A 20381-nucleotide genomic window follows, 5' to 3' on the forward strand; every position below is an offset into this window, starting at 1 on the left:
TTCAAAGTAATTTTCTGAACACTGAGCCTGAGTGCAGTATTTTAAAGTCCACTGTCTACAGCGGTGTTTTTCAACCACTGTGTGGGAGATTATGTAATTTCACCCAATTGGGTTAAAAATATTTTTTGCAAACCAGTAATTATAATCCGTAAATGTCCTGTTGTCGTTGAGTGTCTGTGCTGTCTAGAGCTCGGCAGAGTAACCGTGTAATTCTCTTCCATACCAGTAGGTGGCAGCAGGTAGATAATTGCTTTGTAGATGTCGGGAACGACGACAATGGTTTGCAGGTAAAAAGGTGTCTCATGCTTAAAGGCCTACTGAAAGCCACTACTAGCGACCACGAAGTCTGATAGTTTATATATCAATGATGAAATCTTAACATTGCAACACATGCCAATACGGCCGGGTTAACTTATAAAGTGACATTTTAAAATTCCAGGGAAATATCCGGCTGAAACATCGCGGTATGATGACGTATGCGTGTGACGAAGTCCGAGTAACGGAAGTTATGGTACCCGTAGAATCCTATACAAAAAGCTCTGTTTTCATTTCATAATTCCACAGTATTCTGGACATCTTTTGCAATTTGTACAATGAAGGCTGCAAAGAAGACAGTTGTAGGTGGGATCGGTGTATTAGCAGCGGACTACAGCAACACAACCAGGAGGACTTTGTTGGAGCGCTAGCCGCCGACCTCACCTTGACTTCCTACGTCTCCGGGCCGCCAAACGCATCGGGTGAAGTCCTTCGTCCTTCTGCCGATCGCTGGAACGCAGGTGAGCACGGGTGTTGATGAGCAAATGAGGGCTGGCTGGCGTAGGTGGAGAGCTAATGTTTTTAGCATAGCTCTGTGCAGTCCGGATGCTAAGTTAGCTTCAATGGCGTCGTTAGCACAGCATTGTTAACCTTCGCCAGCCTGGAAAGCATTAACCGTGTATTTACATGTCCACGGTTTAATAGGATTGTTGATTTTCTATCTATCCTTCCAGTCAGGGGTTTATTTCTTTTGTTTCTATATGCAGTTAAAGCACGATGCTATCACGTTAGCTCGTAGCTAAAGCATTTCGCCGATGTATTGTCGTGGAGATAAAAGGCACTGAATGTCCATTTTGCGTTCTCGACTCTCATTTTCAAGAGGATATAGTATCCCAGGTGGTTTAAAATACAAATCTGTGATCTAGAATAGAAAAAGGAGAGTGTGGAATCCAATGAGCCAGCTTGTACCTAAGTTACGGTCAGAGCGAAAAAAGATACGTCCATCACTGCCTCTCAAGTCGTTCACTGTAACGTTCCTCATCTACGAATCTTTCATCCTCGCTCAAATTAATGGGGAAATCGTCACTTTCTCGGTCTGAATCTCTCTCACTCCATTGTAAACAACGGGGAATTGTGAGGAATACTAGCTCCTGTGACGTCACGCTACTTCCGCTACAGGCAAGGCTTTTTTTTTATCAGCGAGCAAAAGTTGCGAACTTTATCGTCAATTTTCTCTACTAAATCCTTTCAGCAAAAATATGGCAATATCGCGAAATGATCAAGTATGACACACAGAATGGATCTGCTATTCCCGTTTGAATAAAAAAAAATCATTTCAGTAGGCCTTTAAACCAAAAAATAAACAAAAGGCGAGTACCACTAAGAAAAGGCATTGAAGCTTAGGGAAGGCTACGCAGAACTAAAACTGAACTGGCTTCAAGGTAAACAAAAACAGAATGCTGGACAACAGCAAAGACTTCCAGCGTGTGGAGCAGACGGCGTCCACAAAGTACATCCGTAAATGACATGACAATCAACAACAAAATAGGAGCGTAAGACAAGAAGTAAAACACTACACACAGGAAAACAGCAAAAAAGTCCAAATATTACTTTGAGACAAGAGCTATAGTGATGCATGCTTGGTGATGGTTGGAATTCATATCCCAACAATTGCGAGAACGACTTTTTATTGTCAATATCGGCTGCTGGGTTTCATTTGTATGTTTTCCGCTGGTGGTGTGCCTCAGAATTTTTTCAATTAAAAAAATATGCCTCGGCTCAGAAAAGGTTGGAAAACACTGCTCTACAGCGCTTGTGTAACTTGGTGTCAAAGTACACATTTTTATTCCCAGTGCAATATTTACATGACGATAAGTGCAGTAAAACCTATTTCATTTTGAATCAACACATGGATGAAGTTACACCTCAGACAGTTCATTTGCCAATTTTGACAACGCATCACTTGTACAAACCCCGTTTCCATATGAGTTGGGAAATGGTGTTAGATGTAAATATAAACGGAATACAATGATTTGCAAATCCTTTTCAAGCCATATTCAGTCGAATATGCTACAAAGACAACATATTTCATGTTCAAACTCATAAACTTTATTTTTTTTTTGCAAAGAATCATTAAATTTGGAATTTGATGCCAGCAACACGTGACAAAGAAGTTGGGAAAGGTGGCAATAAATACTGATAAAGTTGAGGAATGCTCATCAAACACTTATTTGGAACATCCCACAGGTGTGCAGGCTAATTGGGAACAGGTGGGTGCCATGATTGGGTATAAAAGTAGATTCCATGAAATGCTCAGTCATTCCCAAACAAGGATGGGGCGAGGGTCACCACTTTGTCAACAAATGCCTGAGCAAATTGTTGAACAGTTTAAGAACAACCTTTCTCAAGCAGCTATTGCAAGGAATTTAGGGATTTCACCATCTACGCTCCGTAATATCATCAAAGGGTTGAGAGAATGTGGAGAAATCACTGCACGTAAGCAGCTAAGCCCGTGACCTTCCATCCCTCAGGCTGTACTGCATCAACAAGCCACATCCGCGTGTAAAGGATATCACCACATGGGCTCAGGAACACTTCAGAAACCCACTGTCAGTAACTACAGTTGGTCGCTACATCTGTAAGTGCAAGTTAAAACTCTCCTATGCAAGGCGAAAACCGTTTATCAACAACACCCAGAAACGCTTCGCTGGGCCCGAGCTCATCTAAGATGGACTGATACAAAGTGGAAAAGTGTTCTGTGGTCTGACGAGTCCACATTTCAAATTGTTTTTGGAAACTGTGGACGTCAAAGAGGAAAAGAACCATCCGGATTGTTCTAGGGTGAAAGTGTAAAAGTCAGCATGTGTGATGGTATGGGGGTGTATTAGTGGCCAAGACATGGGTAACTTACACATCTGTGAAGGCACCATTAATGCTGAAAGGTACATACAGCTTTTGGAGCAACATATGTTGCCATCCAAGCAACGTTACCATGGACGCCCCTGCTTATTTCAGCAAGACAATGCCAAGCCACGTGTTACATCAACGTGGCTTCATAGTAAAAGAGTGCGGGTACTAGACTGGCCTGCCTGTAGTCCAGACATTGAAAATGTGTGGCACCTAAAATAGCAGAAGGGAGACCCCCGGACTGTTGAACAACTTAAGCTGTACATCAAGCAAGAATGGGAAATAATTCCACTTCCAAAATGTGTCTCCTCACTTCCCAAACCTTTACTGAGTGTTGTTAAAAGGAAAGGCCATGTAACACAGTGGTGAACATGCCCTTTCCCAACTACTTTGGCACGTGTTGCAGCCATGACATTCTAAGTTAATTATTATTTGCAAAAAAAACAAAAACTTTATGAGTTTGAACATGAAATATGTTGTCTTTGTAGCATATTCAACTGAATATGGCTTGAAAATGATTTTCAAATCCTTGTATTCCGTTTATATTTACATCTAACACCATTTCCCAACTCATATGGAAACGGGGTTTGTATGAAACCGCCACTTTGCTCAAAGCTGTACTTGTCTCGTCTTCCTCAACTGCAGTGATAATCTTTTTTTTTCTCTCATGCAGCTCTTGTACGAGAGCTCTTCAAAGTTCCGCACACATGCAGGTACTCCACACCGAGGGGGCGTGGCCTCGGGAACGAGCCACACAGGTGCTCAGGTGACACCGCCGTCTCCCCTCAAGGACATTTTCAAGTCTCTGTGAATGTACTGAAGTTGTGTTTTCACTCATCAACTTCTTACCGCTTCAGTTCTTCTCTTGAAAATGAAGACTTTCAACGGTCGAGTCTTGATGATTATTTTTGGCTTTGCTTTACCAGGTAAGTACAACTTCTGATTCAGTTCGTAGGTTGTAGTCTTAACCCCTCCCACATTTGAATAATTATATTTATAACTACTTCTGAAATGATCATATCAAGTTGCATTCATTTTCATGATTGACTTATTTTTATTTACTGGGAGACGTCACTTAAGCAGAAGGTGTGTCCTTTATGTACCTGTACACCAGGGGTCACCAACGCGGTGCCCGCGGGCACCAGGTAGCCCGTAAGGACCAGATGAGTAGCCCGCTGGCCTGTTCTAAAAATAGCTCAAATAGCAGCACTTACCAGTGAGCTGCCTCTATTTTTTAAATGTTATTTATTTACTAGCAAGCTGGTCTCGCTTTGCTCGACATTTTTAATTCTAAGAGAGACAAAACTCAAATAGAATTTGAAAATCCAAGAAAATATTTAAAGACTTGGTCTTCACTTGTTTAAATAAATACTTTAATTTTTTTTTACTTTGCTTCTTATAACTTTCAGAAAGACAATTTTAGAGAAAAAATACAACCTTAAAAATGATTTTAGGATTTTTAAACACATATACCTTTTTACCTTTTAAATTCCTTCCTCTTCTTTCCTGACAATTTAAATCAATGTTCAAGTATTTTTTTATTATTATTATAAAGAATAATAAATACATTTTAATTTAATTCTTCATTTTAGCTTCTGTTTTTTCGACAAAGAATATTTGTGAAATATTTCTTCAAACTTATTATGACTAAAATTCAAATAAATTATTCTGGCAAATCTAGAAAATCTGTAGAATCAAATTTAAATGTTATTTCAAAGTCTTTTGAATTTCTTTTAAAATTTTTGTTCTGGAAAATCTAGAAGAAATAATAATTAGTCTTTGTTAGAAATATAGCTTCGTCCAATTTTTTTTTACTTTGCTTCTTGTAACTTTCAGAAAGACATTTTTAGAGAAAAAATACAACCTTAAAAATGATTTTAGGATTTTTAAACACATATACCTTTTTACCCTTAAATTCCTTCCTCTTCTTTCCTGACAATTTAAATCAATGTTCAAGTAAAAATTTTTTTTTTTAAAGAATAATAAATACATTTTAATTTAATTCTTCATTTTACCTTCTGTTTTTTCGACGAAGAATATTTGTGAAATATTTCTTCAAACTTATGATTAAAATTCAAAAAAAAAATTCTGGAAAATCTAGAAAATCTGTAGAATCAAATTTAAATCTTATTTCAAAGTCTTTTGAATTTCTTTTAAAATTTTTGTTCTGGAAAATGTAGAAGAAATAATGATTTGTCTTTGTTAGAAATATAGCTTGGTCCAATTTGTTATATATTCTAACAAAGTGTAGATTGGATTTTAACCTATTTAAAACATGTCATCAAAATTCTAAAATTAATCTTAATCAGGAAAAATTACTAATGATGTTCCATAAATTATTTTTTTAATTTTTTCAAAAAGATTCGAATTAGCTAGTTTTACTCTTCTTTTTTTTTCGGTTAAATTTTGAATTTTAAAGAGTCGAATTTGAAAATAAACTATGTTTCAAAATTTAATTTTCATTTTTTTTCGTGTTTTCTCTTTTAAACCGTTCAATTAAGTGTAAATATCATTAATTATTAATAACAACATAGAGTTAAAGGTGAATTGAGCAAATTGGCTATTTCTGGCAATTTATTGAAGTGTGTATCAAACTGGTAGCCCTTCGCATTAATCACTACCCAAGAAGTAGCTCTTGCTTTCAAAAAGGTTGGTGACCCCTGCTGTACACTGTCCCAAATGCATATTTATGTCATTTAATTGCTTTTAAATTCATCTTTAGTTACCTGTTGAATACTTAAATGAATTTAGCAAGAAATAAGTACTTCATTTTCCATGTTTATATTGTCAGTGTCACCAAGACCTGCATTACTTCCTCTATCTCCTACAATGTATTCTCCTAAATCCATTTTTATGTTACCTGTCCCTATGTGCCAAAAATGTATCTAACAAATATATATTTATTTTTATGTTGTAAATGCTGTAAGGTGTTGAATCGCGCTGCAACTACTAGTAACTTGTGGGGAAATATATTTGATGTCTAATAGAACTGTGGATTGTTACCTGCCGTTTTTATATATGTATTTATATACATACAGTATTTATGGAGTGTGTGTATGTATATACGCCTTTCATCTAACAACATTTTTAACTCAAATGAAACTCCCAATTTCAAAAATGCACATTTATTACAAAAATAAATGTGTACACATTTTGCAGCAAAAATTGATAACTTTAAACGTTTCTTTGCAAAAACAGACTAATCATATTTGGTGATAGCCTGGCCCTAAAAATGAGTGAAAACGGGTGAATTTTAATTTAGTTAATGTCATCCAAACAAACACCTTTTTGGGGTGACACCTGGACAAGGGTTCCAGGGTTTATATTGACTCAAAAGACAACAGCAGCAGAGTAAACACACAACTCAGTTGCTCGTTGGAGAGAGTAGGTATCACCAAAATGATTCCCGAGCGCGGCCACCGCTGCTGCTCACTGCTCACCTCACTTCCCAGAGGGTGGAACAAGGGACCGGGTCAAATGCAGAGGGTCATTTCAGCACACCGAGTGCGTGTGAGACTATCAGTGGTACTTGAACTTATTAGTGGCTCCACACATATCATGTACATCAGGGGTCACCAACGCGGTGCCCGCGGGCACCAGGTAGCCCGTAAGGACCAGATGAGTAGCCCGCTGGCCTGTTCTAAAAATAGCTCAAATAGCAGCACTTACCAGTGAGCTGCCTCTATTTTTTAAATTGTATTTATTTACTAGCAAGCTGGTCTCGCTTTGCCCGACATTTTTAATCCTAAGAGAGACAAAACTCAAATAGAATTTGAAAATCCAAGAAAATATTTAAAGACTTGGTCTTCACTTTTTTAAATAAATACATGAATTTTTTTTTTACTTTGCTTCTTATAACTTTCAGAAAGACAATTTTAGAGAAAAAATACAACCTTAAAAATGATTTTAGGATTTTTAAACACATATACCTTTTTACCTTTTCAATTCCTTCCTCTTCTTTCCTGACAATTTAAATCAACGTTCAAGTATTTTTTAATTATTATTATAAAGAATAATAAATACATTTTAATTTAATTCTTCATTTTAGCTTCTGTTTTTTCGACAAAGAATATTTGTGAAATATTTCTTCAAACTTATTATGACTAAAATTCAAATAAATTATTCTGGCAAATCTAGAAAATCTGTAGAATCAAATTTAAATCTTATTTCAAAGTCTTTTGAATTTCTTTTAAAATTTTTGTTCTGGAAAATCTAGAAGAAATAATGATTTGTCTTTGTTAGAAATATAGCTTCGTCCAATTTGTTATATATTTTAACAAATTTTAACCTATTTAAAACATGTCATCAAAATTCTAAAATTAATCTTAATCAGGAAAAATCACTAATGATGTTCCATAAATTATTTTTTTTAATTTTTTCAAAAAGATTCGAATTAGCTAGTTTTACTCTTCTTTTTTTTTCGGTTGAATTTTGAATTTTAAAGAGTCGAATTTGAAGATAAACTATGTTTCAAAATTTAATTGTCATTTTTTTCGTGTTTTCTCCTCTTTTAAACCGTTCAATTAAGTGTAAATATCATTAATTATTAATAACAACATAGAGTTAAAGGTAAATTGAGCAAATTGGCTATTTCTGGCAATTTATTGAAGTGTGTATCAAACTGGTAGCCCTTCGCATTAATCACTACCCAAGAAGTAGCTCTTGGTTTCAAAAAGGTTGGTGACCCCTGCTGTACACTGTCCCAAATGCATATTTATGTCATTTAATTGCTTTTAAATTCATCTTTAGTTACCTGTTGAATACTTAAATGAATTTAGCAAGAAATAAGTACTGCATTTTCCATGTTTATATTGTCAGTGTCACCAAGACCTGCATTACTTCCTCTATCTCTTACAATGTATTCTCCTAAATCAATTTTTATGTTACCCGTCCCTATGTGCCAAAAATTTATCTAACAAATATATATTTATTTTTATGTTGTAAATGCTGTAAGGTGTTGGATCGCGCTGCAACTACTAGTAACTTGTGGGGAAATATATTTGATGTCTAATAGAACTGTGGATTGTTACCTGCCGTTTTTATATATGTATTTATATACATACAGTATTTATGGAGTGTGTGTATGTATATACGCCTTTCATCTAACAACATTTTTAACTAAAATGAAACTCCCAATTTCAAAAATGCACATTTATTACAAAAATAAATGTGTACACATTTTGCAGCAAAAATTGATAACTTTAAACGTTTCTTTGCAAAAACAGACTAATCATATTTGGTGATAGCCTGGCCCTAAAAATGAGTGAAAACGGGTGAATTTTAATTTAGTTAATGTCATCCAAACAAACACCTTTTTGGGGTGACACCTGGACAAGGGTTCCAGGGTTTATATTGACTCAAAAGACAACAGCAGCAGAGTAAACACACAACTCAGTTGCTCGTTGGAGAGAGTAGGTATCACCAAAATGATTCCCGAGCGCGGCCAGCGCTGCTGCTCACTGCTCACCTCACTTCCCAGAGGGTGGAACAAGGGACCGGGCCAAATGCAGAGGGTCATTTCAGCACACCTAGTGCGTGTGAGACTATCAGTGGTACTTGAACTTATTAGTGGCTCCACACATATCATGTACATCAGGGGTTACCAACGCGGTGCCCGCGGGCACCAGGTAGCCCGTAAGGACCAGATGAGTAGCCCGCTGGCCTGTTCTAAAAATAGCTCAAATAGCAGCACTTACCAGTGAGCTGCCTCTATTTTTTAAATTTTATTTATTTACTAGCAAGCTGGTCTCGCTTTGCCCGACATTTTTAATCCTAAGAGAGACAAAACTCAAATAGAATTTGAAAATCCAAGAAAATATTTTAAAGACTTGGTCTTCACTTGTTTAAATAATTTCATTAATTTTTTTTACTTTGCTTCTTGTAACTTTCAGAAAGACATTTTTAGAGAAAAAATACAACCTTAAAAAGGATTTTAGGATTTTTAAACACATATACCTTTTTACCTTTTAAATTCCTTCCTCTTCTTTCCTGACAATTTAAATCAATGTTCAAGTACATTTTTTTTTTTTTTAAAGAATAATTAATACATTTTAATTTAATTCTTCATTTTAGCTTCTGTTTTTTCGACGAAGAATATTTGTGAAATATTTCTTCAAACTTATTATGATTAAAATTCAAAAAAAAAATTCTGGCAAATCTAGAAAATCTGTAGAATCGAATTTAAATCTTATTTCAAAGTCTTTTGAATTTCTTTTAAAATTTTTGTTCTGGAAAATGTAGAAGAAATAATGATTTGTCTTTGTTAGAAATATAGCTTGGTCCAATTTGTTATATATTCTAACAAAGTGTAGATTGGATTTTAACCTATTTAAAACATGTCATCAAAATTCTAAAATTAATCTTAATCAGGAAAAATTACTAATGATGTTCCATAAATTTATTTTTTAAATTTTTTCAAAAAGATTCGAATTAGCTAGTTTTTCTCTTCTTTTTTTCGGTTGAATTTTGAATTTTAAAGAGTTGAAATTGAAGATAAACTATGTTTTAAAATTTAATTGTCATTTTTTTTCATTTTTTCTCCTCTTTTAAACCGTTCAATTAAGTGTAAATATCATTAATTATTAATAATAACATAGAGTTAAAGGTAAATTGAGCAAATTGGCTATTTCTGGCAATTTATTGAAGTGTGTATCAAACTGGTAGCCCTTCGCATTAATCACTACCCAAGAAGTAGCTCTTGCTTTCAAAAAGGTTGGTGACCCCTGATGTACATTATGTACACAGCCTATAGACAACATGTTGACCAACTTTCTCGCCCTCACGGACCGCACAGATTCATCAGGACAAAGTCTCTTTTTGCGAGGGCAACGCTCACTGGTTTCATCAAAGTTACTCATTATTGATGCTTTATTTTAGTTGCAATGATGGCGGAACAGGCACAAAATGAGCAAACATAAGTGCTGACGTTGGATGAACGCCATCAAATGGCAATGATTGGTCCTGATGGGACACACACACACACACACATATATATATATATATATATATATATATATATAAATATATATATATATATATATATATATATATATATATATATATATATATATATATATATATATATATATATATATATATATATATATATATATATATATATATATATATATATATATATATATATATATATATATATATATATATACTACCGTTCAAAAGTTTGGGGTCACATTGAAATGTCCTTATTTTTGAAGGAAAAGCACTGTACTTTTCAATGAAGATAACTTTAAACTAGTCTTAACTTTAAAGAAATACCCTCTATACATTGCTAATGTGGTAAATGACTATTCTAGCTGCAAATGTCTGGTTTTTGGTGCAATATCTACATAGGCCCATTTCCAGCAACTATCACTCCAGTGTTCTAATGGTACAATGTGTTTGCTCATTGGCTCACAAGGCTAATTGATGATTAGAAAACCCTTGTGCAATCATGTTCACACATCTGAAAACACTTTAGCTCGTTACAGAAGCTACAAAACTGACCTTCCTTTGAGCAGATTGAGTTTCTGGAGCATCACATTTGTGGGGTCAATTAAACGCTCAAAATGGGGGGGGGGGGGGGGGGGCTGGTGATTGCGCCCTGTCTCTGCTTTGTCTGCCCGCTGTTGATATGACGTATCTTTGTTGAGGTGCTGGTTCCTCCTTTGGCTGTTAGCAAGCTGAAAGACAGGAAACATATGCGGCAAGGCCACTCCTCACATGCCGTGGAAGATAACAAGTTGTGTGTCCTTGCATGAGAAGAAAAAGTACGACTTGAGCACAATAGATCATAACTAGAGCAACGGCCTTTAAGCATAAGAGTTGTGTGATAACTTATATCTCATTATTCTAACAGAAAAACAAAAAAACAAGCCCAAAGTGGCTTAAATTAAGCAGACTTAGAAACTTTTTAACATACTGGAACCCAACAGGTGCCCACTGTGAGCTTCTGGTCTCCGCGCTCGGTCCCACCCAAGTGGACACCACTGCTGGAACCCGTGTGACTCTAGCAGTCTCCTTCAGCGGGGCCCCTGACCCGACTGTGACCTGGTTCAAGGGTCCTCTCCCCGTCGTCACTTGGACCATCGGCTCGGACCTTCTCCCCGACATAGCCCAAAGCCACAAGGAGGTTCTGAGACTGGAGCCCGACGGATCCCTCACGTTTCTCGACGTGCCTTCAGAGTACAGCAGCAACTACACGCTGGAGATGACCAAGTCCGGATTGGGCACCGCTTCTTTGAATTTCACTCTGAGGGTTTTTGGTGAGTAGCTGAGCCGGCACCAGTTCCGTTCCAGTGAAGCCAAGTCTGTCCTCCCCTCAGAAACCTTCCAGAACGTGAGTGTCAGACTGCTGCCGGAGTCGGTGACGGAGGGAAGCCGGGAGTTCACCCTGCAGTACCACATGCTGCACGGCGTGGTGGAGCAGCAGCTGTGGTTCTTCCGCGGCCGCCCGTTACAAGACGACCCGCGTTACTCGGTGCAGCCCGGCAGCCTCACCGTGGAAAGGCCAAACCGGAACGACAGCGGACGCTACGTTGTGTCTCTCAACAACCCTTTCAGCAGCGAGACCGCTGACATCAACGTCACCGTCTTATGTAAGCACTTTTGGAGCCTAAAATGGGTCTTTTGCAACACCTGCTGCTTGTCTTCTCTCTTTGGGGACAGACGGGCCAGATGAGCCCAGAGTCCAAGTCAGTCCGGCTCAGGACTTTTACCTCTCGGGCGATTCGCTCACCCTGTCCTGCCAGGCGGACGGGTACCCAGAGCCGACCGCGGAGTGGACGTTTGGCGGTCAAACCGTGTCTCCCGGACAGACGGGGGTCATCAGTCTGACCCACGTACGGACCACCCAAGGCGGCGACTACACCTGCGCGGTGCACAACCAAATGACCGGAGCGCTGCGACGCAAGAGCATCGCTGTGCTGGTTTACGGTACGTCACACCTCGTTTAAGGCTTTACCTCTGCCAGGAAAACATTGGCAGCTGATTTTAAAGGCCTACTGAAAGCCACTACTAGCGACCACGCAGTCTGATAGTTTATATATCAATGATGAAATCTTAACATTATAACACATGCCAATACGGCCGGGTTAACTTATAAAGTGACATTTTAAATTTGCCGCTAAACTTCCGGTTCGAAACGCCTCTGAGGATGACGTATGCGCGTGACGTAGCCCGGCGAACACGGGTATGCCTTCCACATTGAAGCCAATACGAAAAAGCTCTGTTTTCATTTCATAATTCCACAGTATTCTGGACATCTGTGTTCGTGAATCTGTTGCAATCATGTTCATTGCATTATGGAGAAGGAAGCTGAGCAAGCAAAGAAGAAAGTTGTCGGTGCGAAATGGACGTATTTTTCGAACGTAGTCAGCAACAACAGTACACAGCCGGCGCGTCTTTGTTTACATTCCCGAAAGATGCAGTCAAGATGGAAGAACTCGGATAACAGAGACTCTAACCAGGAGGACTTTTGACTTCGATACACAGACGCCTGTAGAGAACTGGGACAACACAGACTCTTACCAGGATTACTTTGATTTGGATGACAAAGACGCAGACGTGCTACTGTGAGTATGCAGCTTTGGCTTCTAAACATTTGATCGCTTGACCGTATGTGCGCAACTTTTTTTTGCGTATGTACGTAACTTTTTTAAAATATATAAGCTTTATGAACCTTGGGTTAGGTGAACGGTCTTTTGGGCTGAGTGATTGTGTGTGTTGATCAGGTGTTTGAATTGTATTGGCGTGTTCTATGGAGCTAGGAGCTAGCAGAGGAGCTAGCATAACAAACACGTAGGTGTTTTAATGCAGGATTAATTTGTGGCATATTAAATATAAACCTGGTTGTGTTGTGGCTAATAGAGTATATATATGTCTTGTGTTTATTTACTGTTGTAGTCATTCCCAGCTGAATATCAGGTCACCCCCGGCTCTCACAGCATCTTCCCTATCTGAATAGCTTCAACTCCCCACTAGTCCTTCACTTGCACTTTCCTCATCCACAAATCATTCATCCTCGCTCAAATTAATGGGGAAATTGTCGCTTTCTCGGTCCGAATCTCTCTCACTTCATGCGGCCATCATTGTAAACAATAGGGAACTTTGCGTATATGTTCAACTGACTACGTCACGCTACTTCCGGTAGGGGCAAGCCTTTTTTTTTATCAGATACCAAAAGTTGCAATCTTTATCGTCGTTGTTCTATACTAAATCCTTTCAGCAAAAATATGGCAATATCGCGAAATGATCAAGTATGACACATAGAATAGATCTGCTATCCCCGTTTAAATAAAAACAATTCATTTCAGTAGGCCTTTAAAGGCCTACTGAAAGCCACTACTAGCGACCACGCAGTCTGATAGTTTATATATCAATGATGAAATCTTAACATTGCAACACATGCCAATACGGCCGGGTTGACTTCTAAAGTGACATTTTAAATTTCCCGCTAAACTTCCGCTTGAAAACGCCGCGGTATGATGACGTATGCGCGTGACGTCACGAGGTCAAGGGAAGTGTTTGGACCCAATTCAAATATCTCTGTTTTCTTCGACAAAATTCCACAGTATTCTGGACATCTGTGTTGGTGAATCTTTTGCAATTTGTTTAATGGACAATGGAGGCTGCAAAGAAGAAAGTTGTAGGTGCGATCGGTGTATTAGCGGCTGGCTGCAGCAACACCAACACCAGGAGGTTGTGTTGTGTTTTGAGCAGGATAGCAGACGCGCTACGGTGAGTACAGCTTTGAAAATTATTAACCGTGTATTTACATGTTTATGGTTTAATAGTATTGTTGATCTTCTGTCTATCCTTCCAGTAAGAGTTTTTTTTAATTTAGTTTCTATCTGCATTTGAGACTGATGCTATCACGTTAGCCCCGTAGCTAAGTTAGCTTCTATTTTTTTAGCTTCGCCAAGCTGAAAATTATTAACCGTGTATTTACATGTTCATGGTTTAATAGTATTGTTGATCTTCTGTCTCTCCTTCCAGTCAGGGATTTATTTATTTTGTTTCTATCTGCATTTGAGACTGCTATGCTATCACGTTGGCTACGTAGCTAGGTTAGCTTCTATTTTTTTAGCTTCGAAAAGCTGAATATTATTAACCGTGTATTTACATGTTCATGGTTTAATAGTATTGTTGATCTTCTGTCTATCCTTCCAGTCAGGTTTTTTTTTAATTTAGTTTCTATCTGCATTTGAGACTGATGCTATCACGTTAGCTCCGTAGCTAAGTTAGCTTCGCCAAGCTGAAAATTATTAACCGTGTATTTACATGTTCATGGTTTAATAGTATTGTTGATCTTCTGTCTATCCTTCCAGTCAGGGTTTTTTTTAAATTTAGTTTCTATCTGCATTTGAGACTGCTATGCTATCACGTTGGCTACGTAGCTAGGTTAGCTTCTATTTTTTTAGCTTCGAAAAGCTGAATATTATTAATCGTGTATTTACATGTTCATGGTTTAATAGTATTGTTGATCTTCTGTCTATCCTTCCAGTCAGAGTTTTTTTTAAATGTAATTTCTATCTGTATTTGAGACTGATGCTATCACGTTAGCCCCGTAGCTAAGTTAGCTTCTATTTTTTTTAGCTTCGCCAAGCTGAAAATTATTAACCGTGTATTTACATGTTCATGGTTTAATAGTATTGTTGATCTTCTGTCTATCCTTCCAGTCAGGGATTTATTTATTTTGTTTCTATCTGCATTTGAGACTGCTATGCTATCACGTTGGCTACGTGGCTAGGTTAGCTTCTATTTTTTTTAGCTTCGAAAAGCTGAATATTATTAATCGTGTATTTACATGTTCATGGTTTAATAGTATTGTTGATCTTCTGTCTATCCTTCCAGTCAGGTTTTTTTTAAATTTAGTTTCTATCTGCATTTGAGACTGCTATGCTATCACATTGGCTACGTAGCTAGGTTAGCTTCTATTTTTTTAGCTTCGAAAAGCTGAATATTATTAATCGTGTATTTACATGTTCATGGTTTAATAGTATTTTTGATCTTCTGTCTATCCTTCCAGTCAGGGATTTATTTATTTTGTTTCTATCTGCATTTGAGACTGCTATGCTATCACGTTGGCTACGTAGCTAGGTTAGCTTCTATTTTTTTAGCTTCGAAAAGCTGAATATTATTAATCGTGTATTTACATGTTCATGGTTTAATAGTATTGTTGATCTTCTGTCTATCCTTCCAGTCACGTTTTTTTTTAAATTTAGTTTCTATCTGCATTTGAGACTGATGCTATCACGTTAGCCCCGTAGCTAAGTTAGCTTCGCCAAGCTGAATATTATTAATCGTCTATTTACATGTTCAGTCACTGTGAATGTCCATTTCGCGTTCTCGACTCTCATTTTCAAGAGGATATAGTATCCCAGGTGGTTTAAAATACAAATCCGTGATCCACAATAGAAAAAGGAGAGAGTGTGGAATCCAATGAGCCAGCTTGTACCTAAGTTACGGTCAGAGCGAAAAAAGATACGTCCTGCACTGCCTCTAGTTCTTCACTCTAACGTTCCTCATCCACGAATCTTTCATCTTTTCGCTCAAATTAATGGGGTAATCGTCGCTTTCTTGGTCCGAATGTCTCTCGCTCCGTTGTAAACAAAGCGGAATTGCGAGGAATCCTTAGTCTTGTGACGTCACGCTACTTCCGGTAGGGGCAAGGGTTGTTTTTTTTATCAGATACCAAAAGTTGCAATCTTTATCGTCGTCGTTCTCTACTAAATCCTTTCAGCAAAAATATGGCAATATCGCGAAATGATCAAGTATGACACATAGAATGGATCTGCTATTCCCGTTTAAATAAAAAAAATTCATTTCAGTAGGCCTTTAAAGGCCCTGCAGAGAATGACCAGGACAGCGGAGAAGATTATCGGCCATTTGAAGTCAGCTTAGTTGCCCGACTTTTACTGTCAAATAGATGGTGTTTGTTTTATATATTTTACAACATATTACTGTAAATAGAAAAACAGAATCACTGTTTAATTTTATTTTGGCAACTCCGCTGCCAGTTTTTTTGCCATAATAAAATGTGGTAATGTTATTCCATTTACAGTAATACACTGTAAAATCATCACGGTAAAAAACAAACAAACTGACAGCTGAGTCGACAGAATTTTACTGTTAAAAAAAACCCAAACATTGGTCGTTTCTTTTCAACTGACTGTAATATGCGGTAAAAACCTCCCTAATTTTTACAGTAACATCTATTGGTCATGTTTATAGTGTACCATTTGATGGAAAACTTGCTTCGAATTCGTAAGTTAAGCAGATATTCAAGTATTTATTTGACTTTTGACCAAAAAAGCTACATAATATAATGTTTGTTGCAATATTGGACACTATTTTAAAATGTCAAAATTAATACCTTTAGTAAGAAAGTCAAGAAAGAAAATATAAGGTATTTTATTGACACATTATTTCCACGCTTTTGCGGGCCATATAAAATGACCTGGAGGGCCAGATCTGGCCCGCGGGCCTTTAGTTTGACACCTGTGTACTATAACAAAGGAGTTGTAATATACATCTATAAACAAGCTTATTGGTGTGTTTATTAATGTACTATAACAAAGGAGTTGTAATATACATCTATTAACAATCTTATTGGTGTGTTTATTAATGTACTATAACAAAGGAGTTGTAATATACATCTATAAACAAGCTTATTGGTGTGTTTATTAATGTACTATAACAAAGGAGTTGTAATATACACCTATTAACAATCTTATTGGTGTGTTTATTAATGTACTATAACAAAGGAGTTGTAATATACATCTATTAACAAGCTTATTGGTGTGTTTATTAATGTACTATAACAAAGGAGTTGTAATATACATCTATAAACAAGCTTATTGGTGTGTTTATTAATGTACTATAACAAAGGAGTTGTAATATACATCTATTAACAATCTTATTGGTGTGTTTATTAATGTACTATAACAAAGGAGGTGTAATATACATCTATTAACAATCTTATTGGTGTGTTTATTAATGTACTATAACAAAGGAGTTGTAATATACATCTATAAACAAGCTTATTGGTGTGTTTATTAATGTACTATAACAAAGGAGTTGTAATATACATCTATAAACAAGCATATTGGTGTGTTTATTAATGTACTATAACAAAGGAGGTGTAATATACATCTATTAACAATCTTATTGGTGTGTTTATTAATGTACTATAACAAAGGAGTTGTAATATACATCTATTAACAAGCTTATTGGTGTGTTTATTAATGTACTATAACAAAGGAGGTGTAATATACATCTATTAACAATCTTATTGGTGTGTTTATTAATGTACTATAACAAAGGAGTTGTAATATACATCTATTAACAAGCTTATTGGTGTGTTTATTAATGTACTATAACAAAGGAGTTGTAATATACATCTATAAACAAGCTTATTGGTGTGTTTATTAATGTACTATAACAAAGGAGGTGTAATATACATCTATTAACAATCTTATTGGTGTGTTTATTAATGTACTATAACAAAGGAGTTGTAATATACATCTATAAACAAGCTTATTGGTGTGTTTATTAATGTACTATAACAAAGGAGGTGTAATATACATCTATAAACAAGCTTATTGGTGTGTTTATTAATGTACTATAACAAAGGAGGTGTAATATACATCTATAAACAAGCTTATTGGTGTGTTTATTAATGTACTATAACAAAGGAGGTGTAATATACATTAATTAACAATCTGTGTGTTTATTAATGTACTATAACAAAGGAGTTGTAATATACATCTATAAACAAGCTTATTGGTGTGTTTATTAATGTACTATAACAAAGGAGGTGTAATATACATCTATAAACAAGCTTATTGGTGTGTTTATTAATGTACTATAACAGAGAGCCCGCGAGGGCCCCCCCTGTGCTCGCTGCTGTCAGAAGACAACGTCCACCTGCAGTATGGATGCCAGTGGTCGGGGGGGACGCCGCCCGCCCGCCTGCACTTCCTGGACCTAACCGGCCTGGAGAACTTGACCCTGACTGTCAACGCATCCGACCAGCTGGATGGTGAAGGTGTCACCTGTGAGGGCGTCCATCCAGCAGGAGACCACACCTGCAACATCACAGCCAGTAAGTCAGCAAGAATAAGTGGCATGTCAAAGTGCAAACGCACAATAAAATGAGGTACATTATAGAATGACTTTGATCTGATTGCGTATTTCATGTTAAAAAGGTATTTCTACTAGCTTGAACTCGGAGTGGGTGAAAATATCAATCTGGCACTCACTTCTCAATGTACAATATCATATTTTTGCAGTTATACAGTCGGCGGATCGAGTTTTTTGCCACTTAAAAGTAAGAAAAAATGTATTTAATAATAATAATGAATTACATTTGTAACACACTTTACATTTGTTAAAATTAGGGATGTCCGATAATGGCTTTTTGCCGATATCCGATATTGTCCAACTCTTTAATTACCGATACCGATATCAACCGATATATGCAGTCGTGGAATTAACACATTATTATGCCTAATTTGGACAACCAGGTATGGTGAAGATAAGGTACTTTTTATTCAAAAAATTAGTAAAATAAGATAAATCAATTAAAAACATTTTCTTGAATAAAAAAGAAAGTACAACAATATAAAAACAGTTACGTAGAAACTAGTAATGAATGAAAATGAGTAAAATTAAGTGTTAAAGGTTAGTACTATTAGTGGAGCAGCAGCACGCACAATCATGTGTGCTTACGGACTGTATCCCTTGCAGACTGTATTGATATATATTGATATATAATGCTTACGGACTGTATCCCTTGCAGACTGTATTGATATATATTGATGTATAATGTAGGAACCAGAATATTAATAACAGAAAGAAATGGGGGGAGGGAGGTTTTTTGGGTTGGTGCACTAATTGTAAGTGTATCTTGTGTTTTTTATGTTGATTTAATAAAAAAAAAAAAAAAAAAAAAAAAAAAAAAAAAAAAACGATACAGATAATAAAAAAACCGATACCGATATTACATTTTTACACATCCCTAATTACATTTGTGACACACTTTACATTTGTTAAAATCTCAAAGTGCTACAAAGTATAAAAAAAAAATTAAAAAAATACAAAGTTACAATATATAATAGAAAATTCAAATAGAAATAAAAACATGAAAAACACTAAATAAACTCTAGATAAAACAGAAACATAGATCAAATTGAAATAATAATACACAAATTATGATAATAATAATAAAATAAAATAAATAAAAATAACAATTGTATTTGACTTATTGACCTCTCGTACTGTGTTTGCTTACCACTGAGCGAGGTCGCAGTACGACGACACTCTGCAGAGCACAGGTAGGTAAGGTGCGGAAATCCTCCCCAAGTTACAATTGGCCCAAAACAGGAATGCAAAAATAAACTGACCTCGCTCAGTGGTAAGCAAACACAGTACAAGAGGTCAATAAGTCAAATACAATTATTTGTATTTTATTTCTTTTTTTAAGTTATTATTATTATCATAATTTTTTATTATTATTTCAATTGTATCTATGTTTCTGTTTCATCTAGTGTTTTTCATGTTTTTATTTCTGTTTTAATTTTCTATTATATATTCTAACTTTCTATTTTTATTTTTTTTATTTTTTTTTTAATATACTTTGTAGCACTTTGAGATTGTGACAAATGTAAAGTGCGTTACAAATTCATTATTATTATTAAATACATTTTTTCTTACTTTTAAGTGGCAAAAAACTTGATCCACCGACTGTATAACTGCAAAAAGTTTCCCCTCCATTATCGCGGGGGCCAAATGGCCCCATGGGAGGGACGAAGTAGGGACCATATTTATTTGATGACTTATATAAATACTATATGCATTTAACGTCTCTGTTGTACAAACTACAAAAGCAGTCACGTTGTGTAAATGGTAAATAAAAAGAGAATACAACAAATCCTTTTCAACGTATATTCAATTGAATAGACTGCAAAGACAAGATATTTCATGGTCTTTTTTATTTTATTGCAAGTAATCATGAAGTTAGAATGTAATGGCAGCAACACATTGCAAAAAAGGCATTTTTAGCCTTAATATTTTCAATGTCTGGACTACAGGCAGGCCAGTCTAGTACCCGCACTCTTTTACTATGAAGCCACACTGTTGTAACACCTGGCTTGGCATTGTCTTGCTGAAATAAGCAGGGGCGTCCATGATAACAACATATGTTGCTCCAAAAGCTGTAT

The 20381-nt window shown here is 36.2% G+C and overlaps 1 protein-coding gene across 1 annotated transcript in view; it reads left to right on the top strand.

Annotated features, from left to right (window-relative positions):
- Positions 1–3877: 3877 nt before the first annotated feature.
- Positions 3878–20381, top strand: part of vsig10l (V-set and immunoglobulin domain containing 10 like) — a 42267-nt gene continuing 25763 nt past the window's right edge. Inside the window, exons 1-6 of the mRNA XM_062064078.1 lie at positions 3878–3928; positions 4020–4088; positions 11094–11423; positions 11484–11756; positions 11827–12093; positions 18035–18265. Coding sequence (XP_061920062.1) covers positions 4034–4088; positions 11094–11423; positions 11484–11756; positions 11827–12093; positions 18035–18265 — 1156 coding nt within the window. The 5' untranslated portion in view covers positions 3878–3928; positions 4020–4033. The remainder of the gene's footprint in view (positions 3929–4019; positions 4089–11093; positions 11424–11483; positions 11757–11826; positions 12094–18034; positions 18266–20381) is intronic.

This window comes from Entelurus aequoreus, linkage group LG11 (assembly GCF_033978785.1).
Source record: "Entelurus aequoreus isolate RoL-2023_Sb linkage group LG11, RoL_Eaeq_v1.1, whole genome shotgun sequence".
In the NCBI taxonomy this organism is placed as follows: Eukaryota; Metazoa; Chordata; class Actinopteri; order Syngnathiformes; family Syngnathidae; genus Entelurus; species Entelurus aequoreus.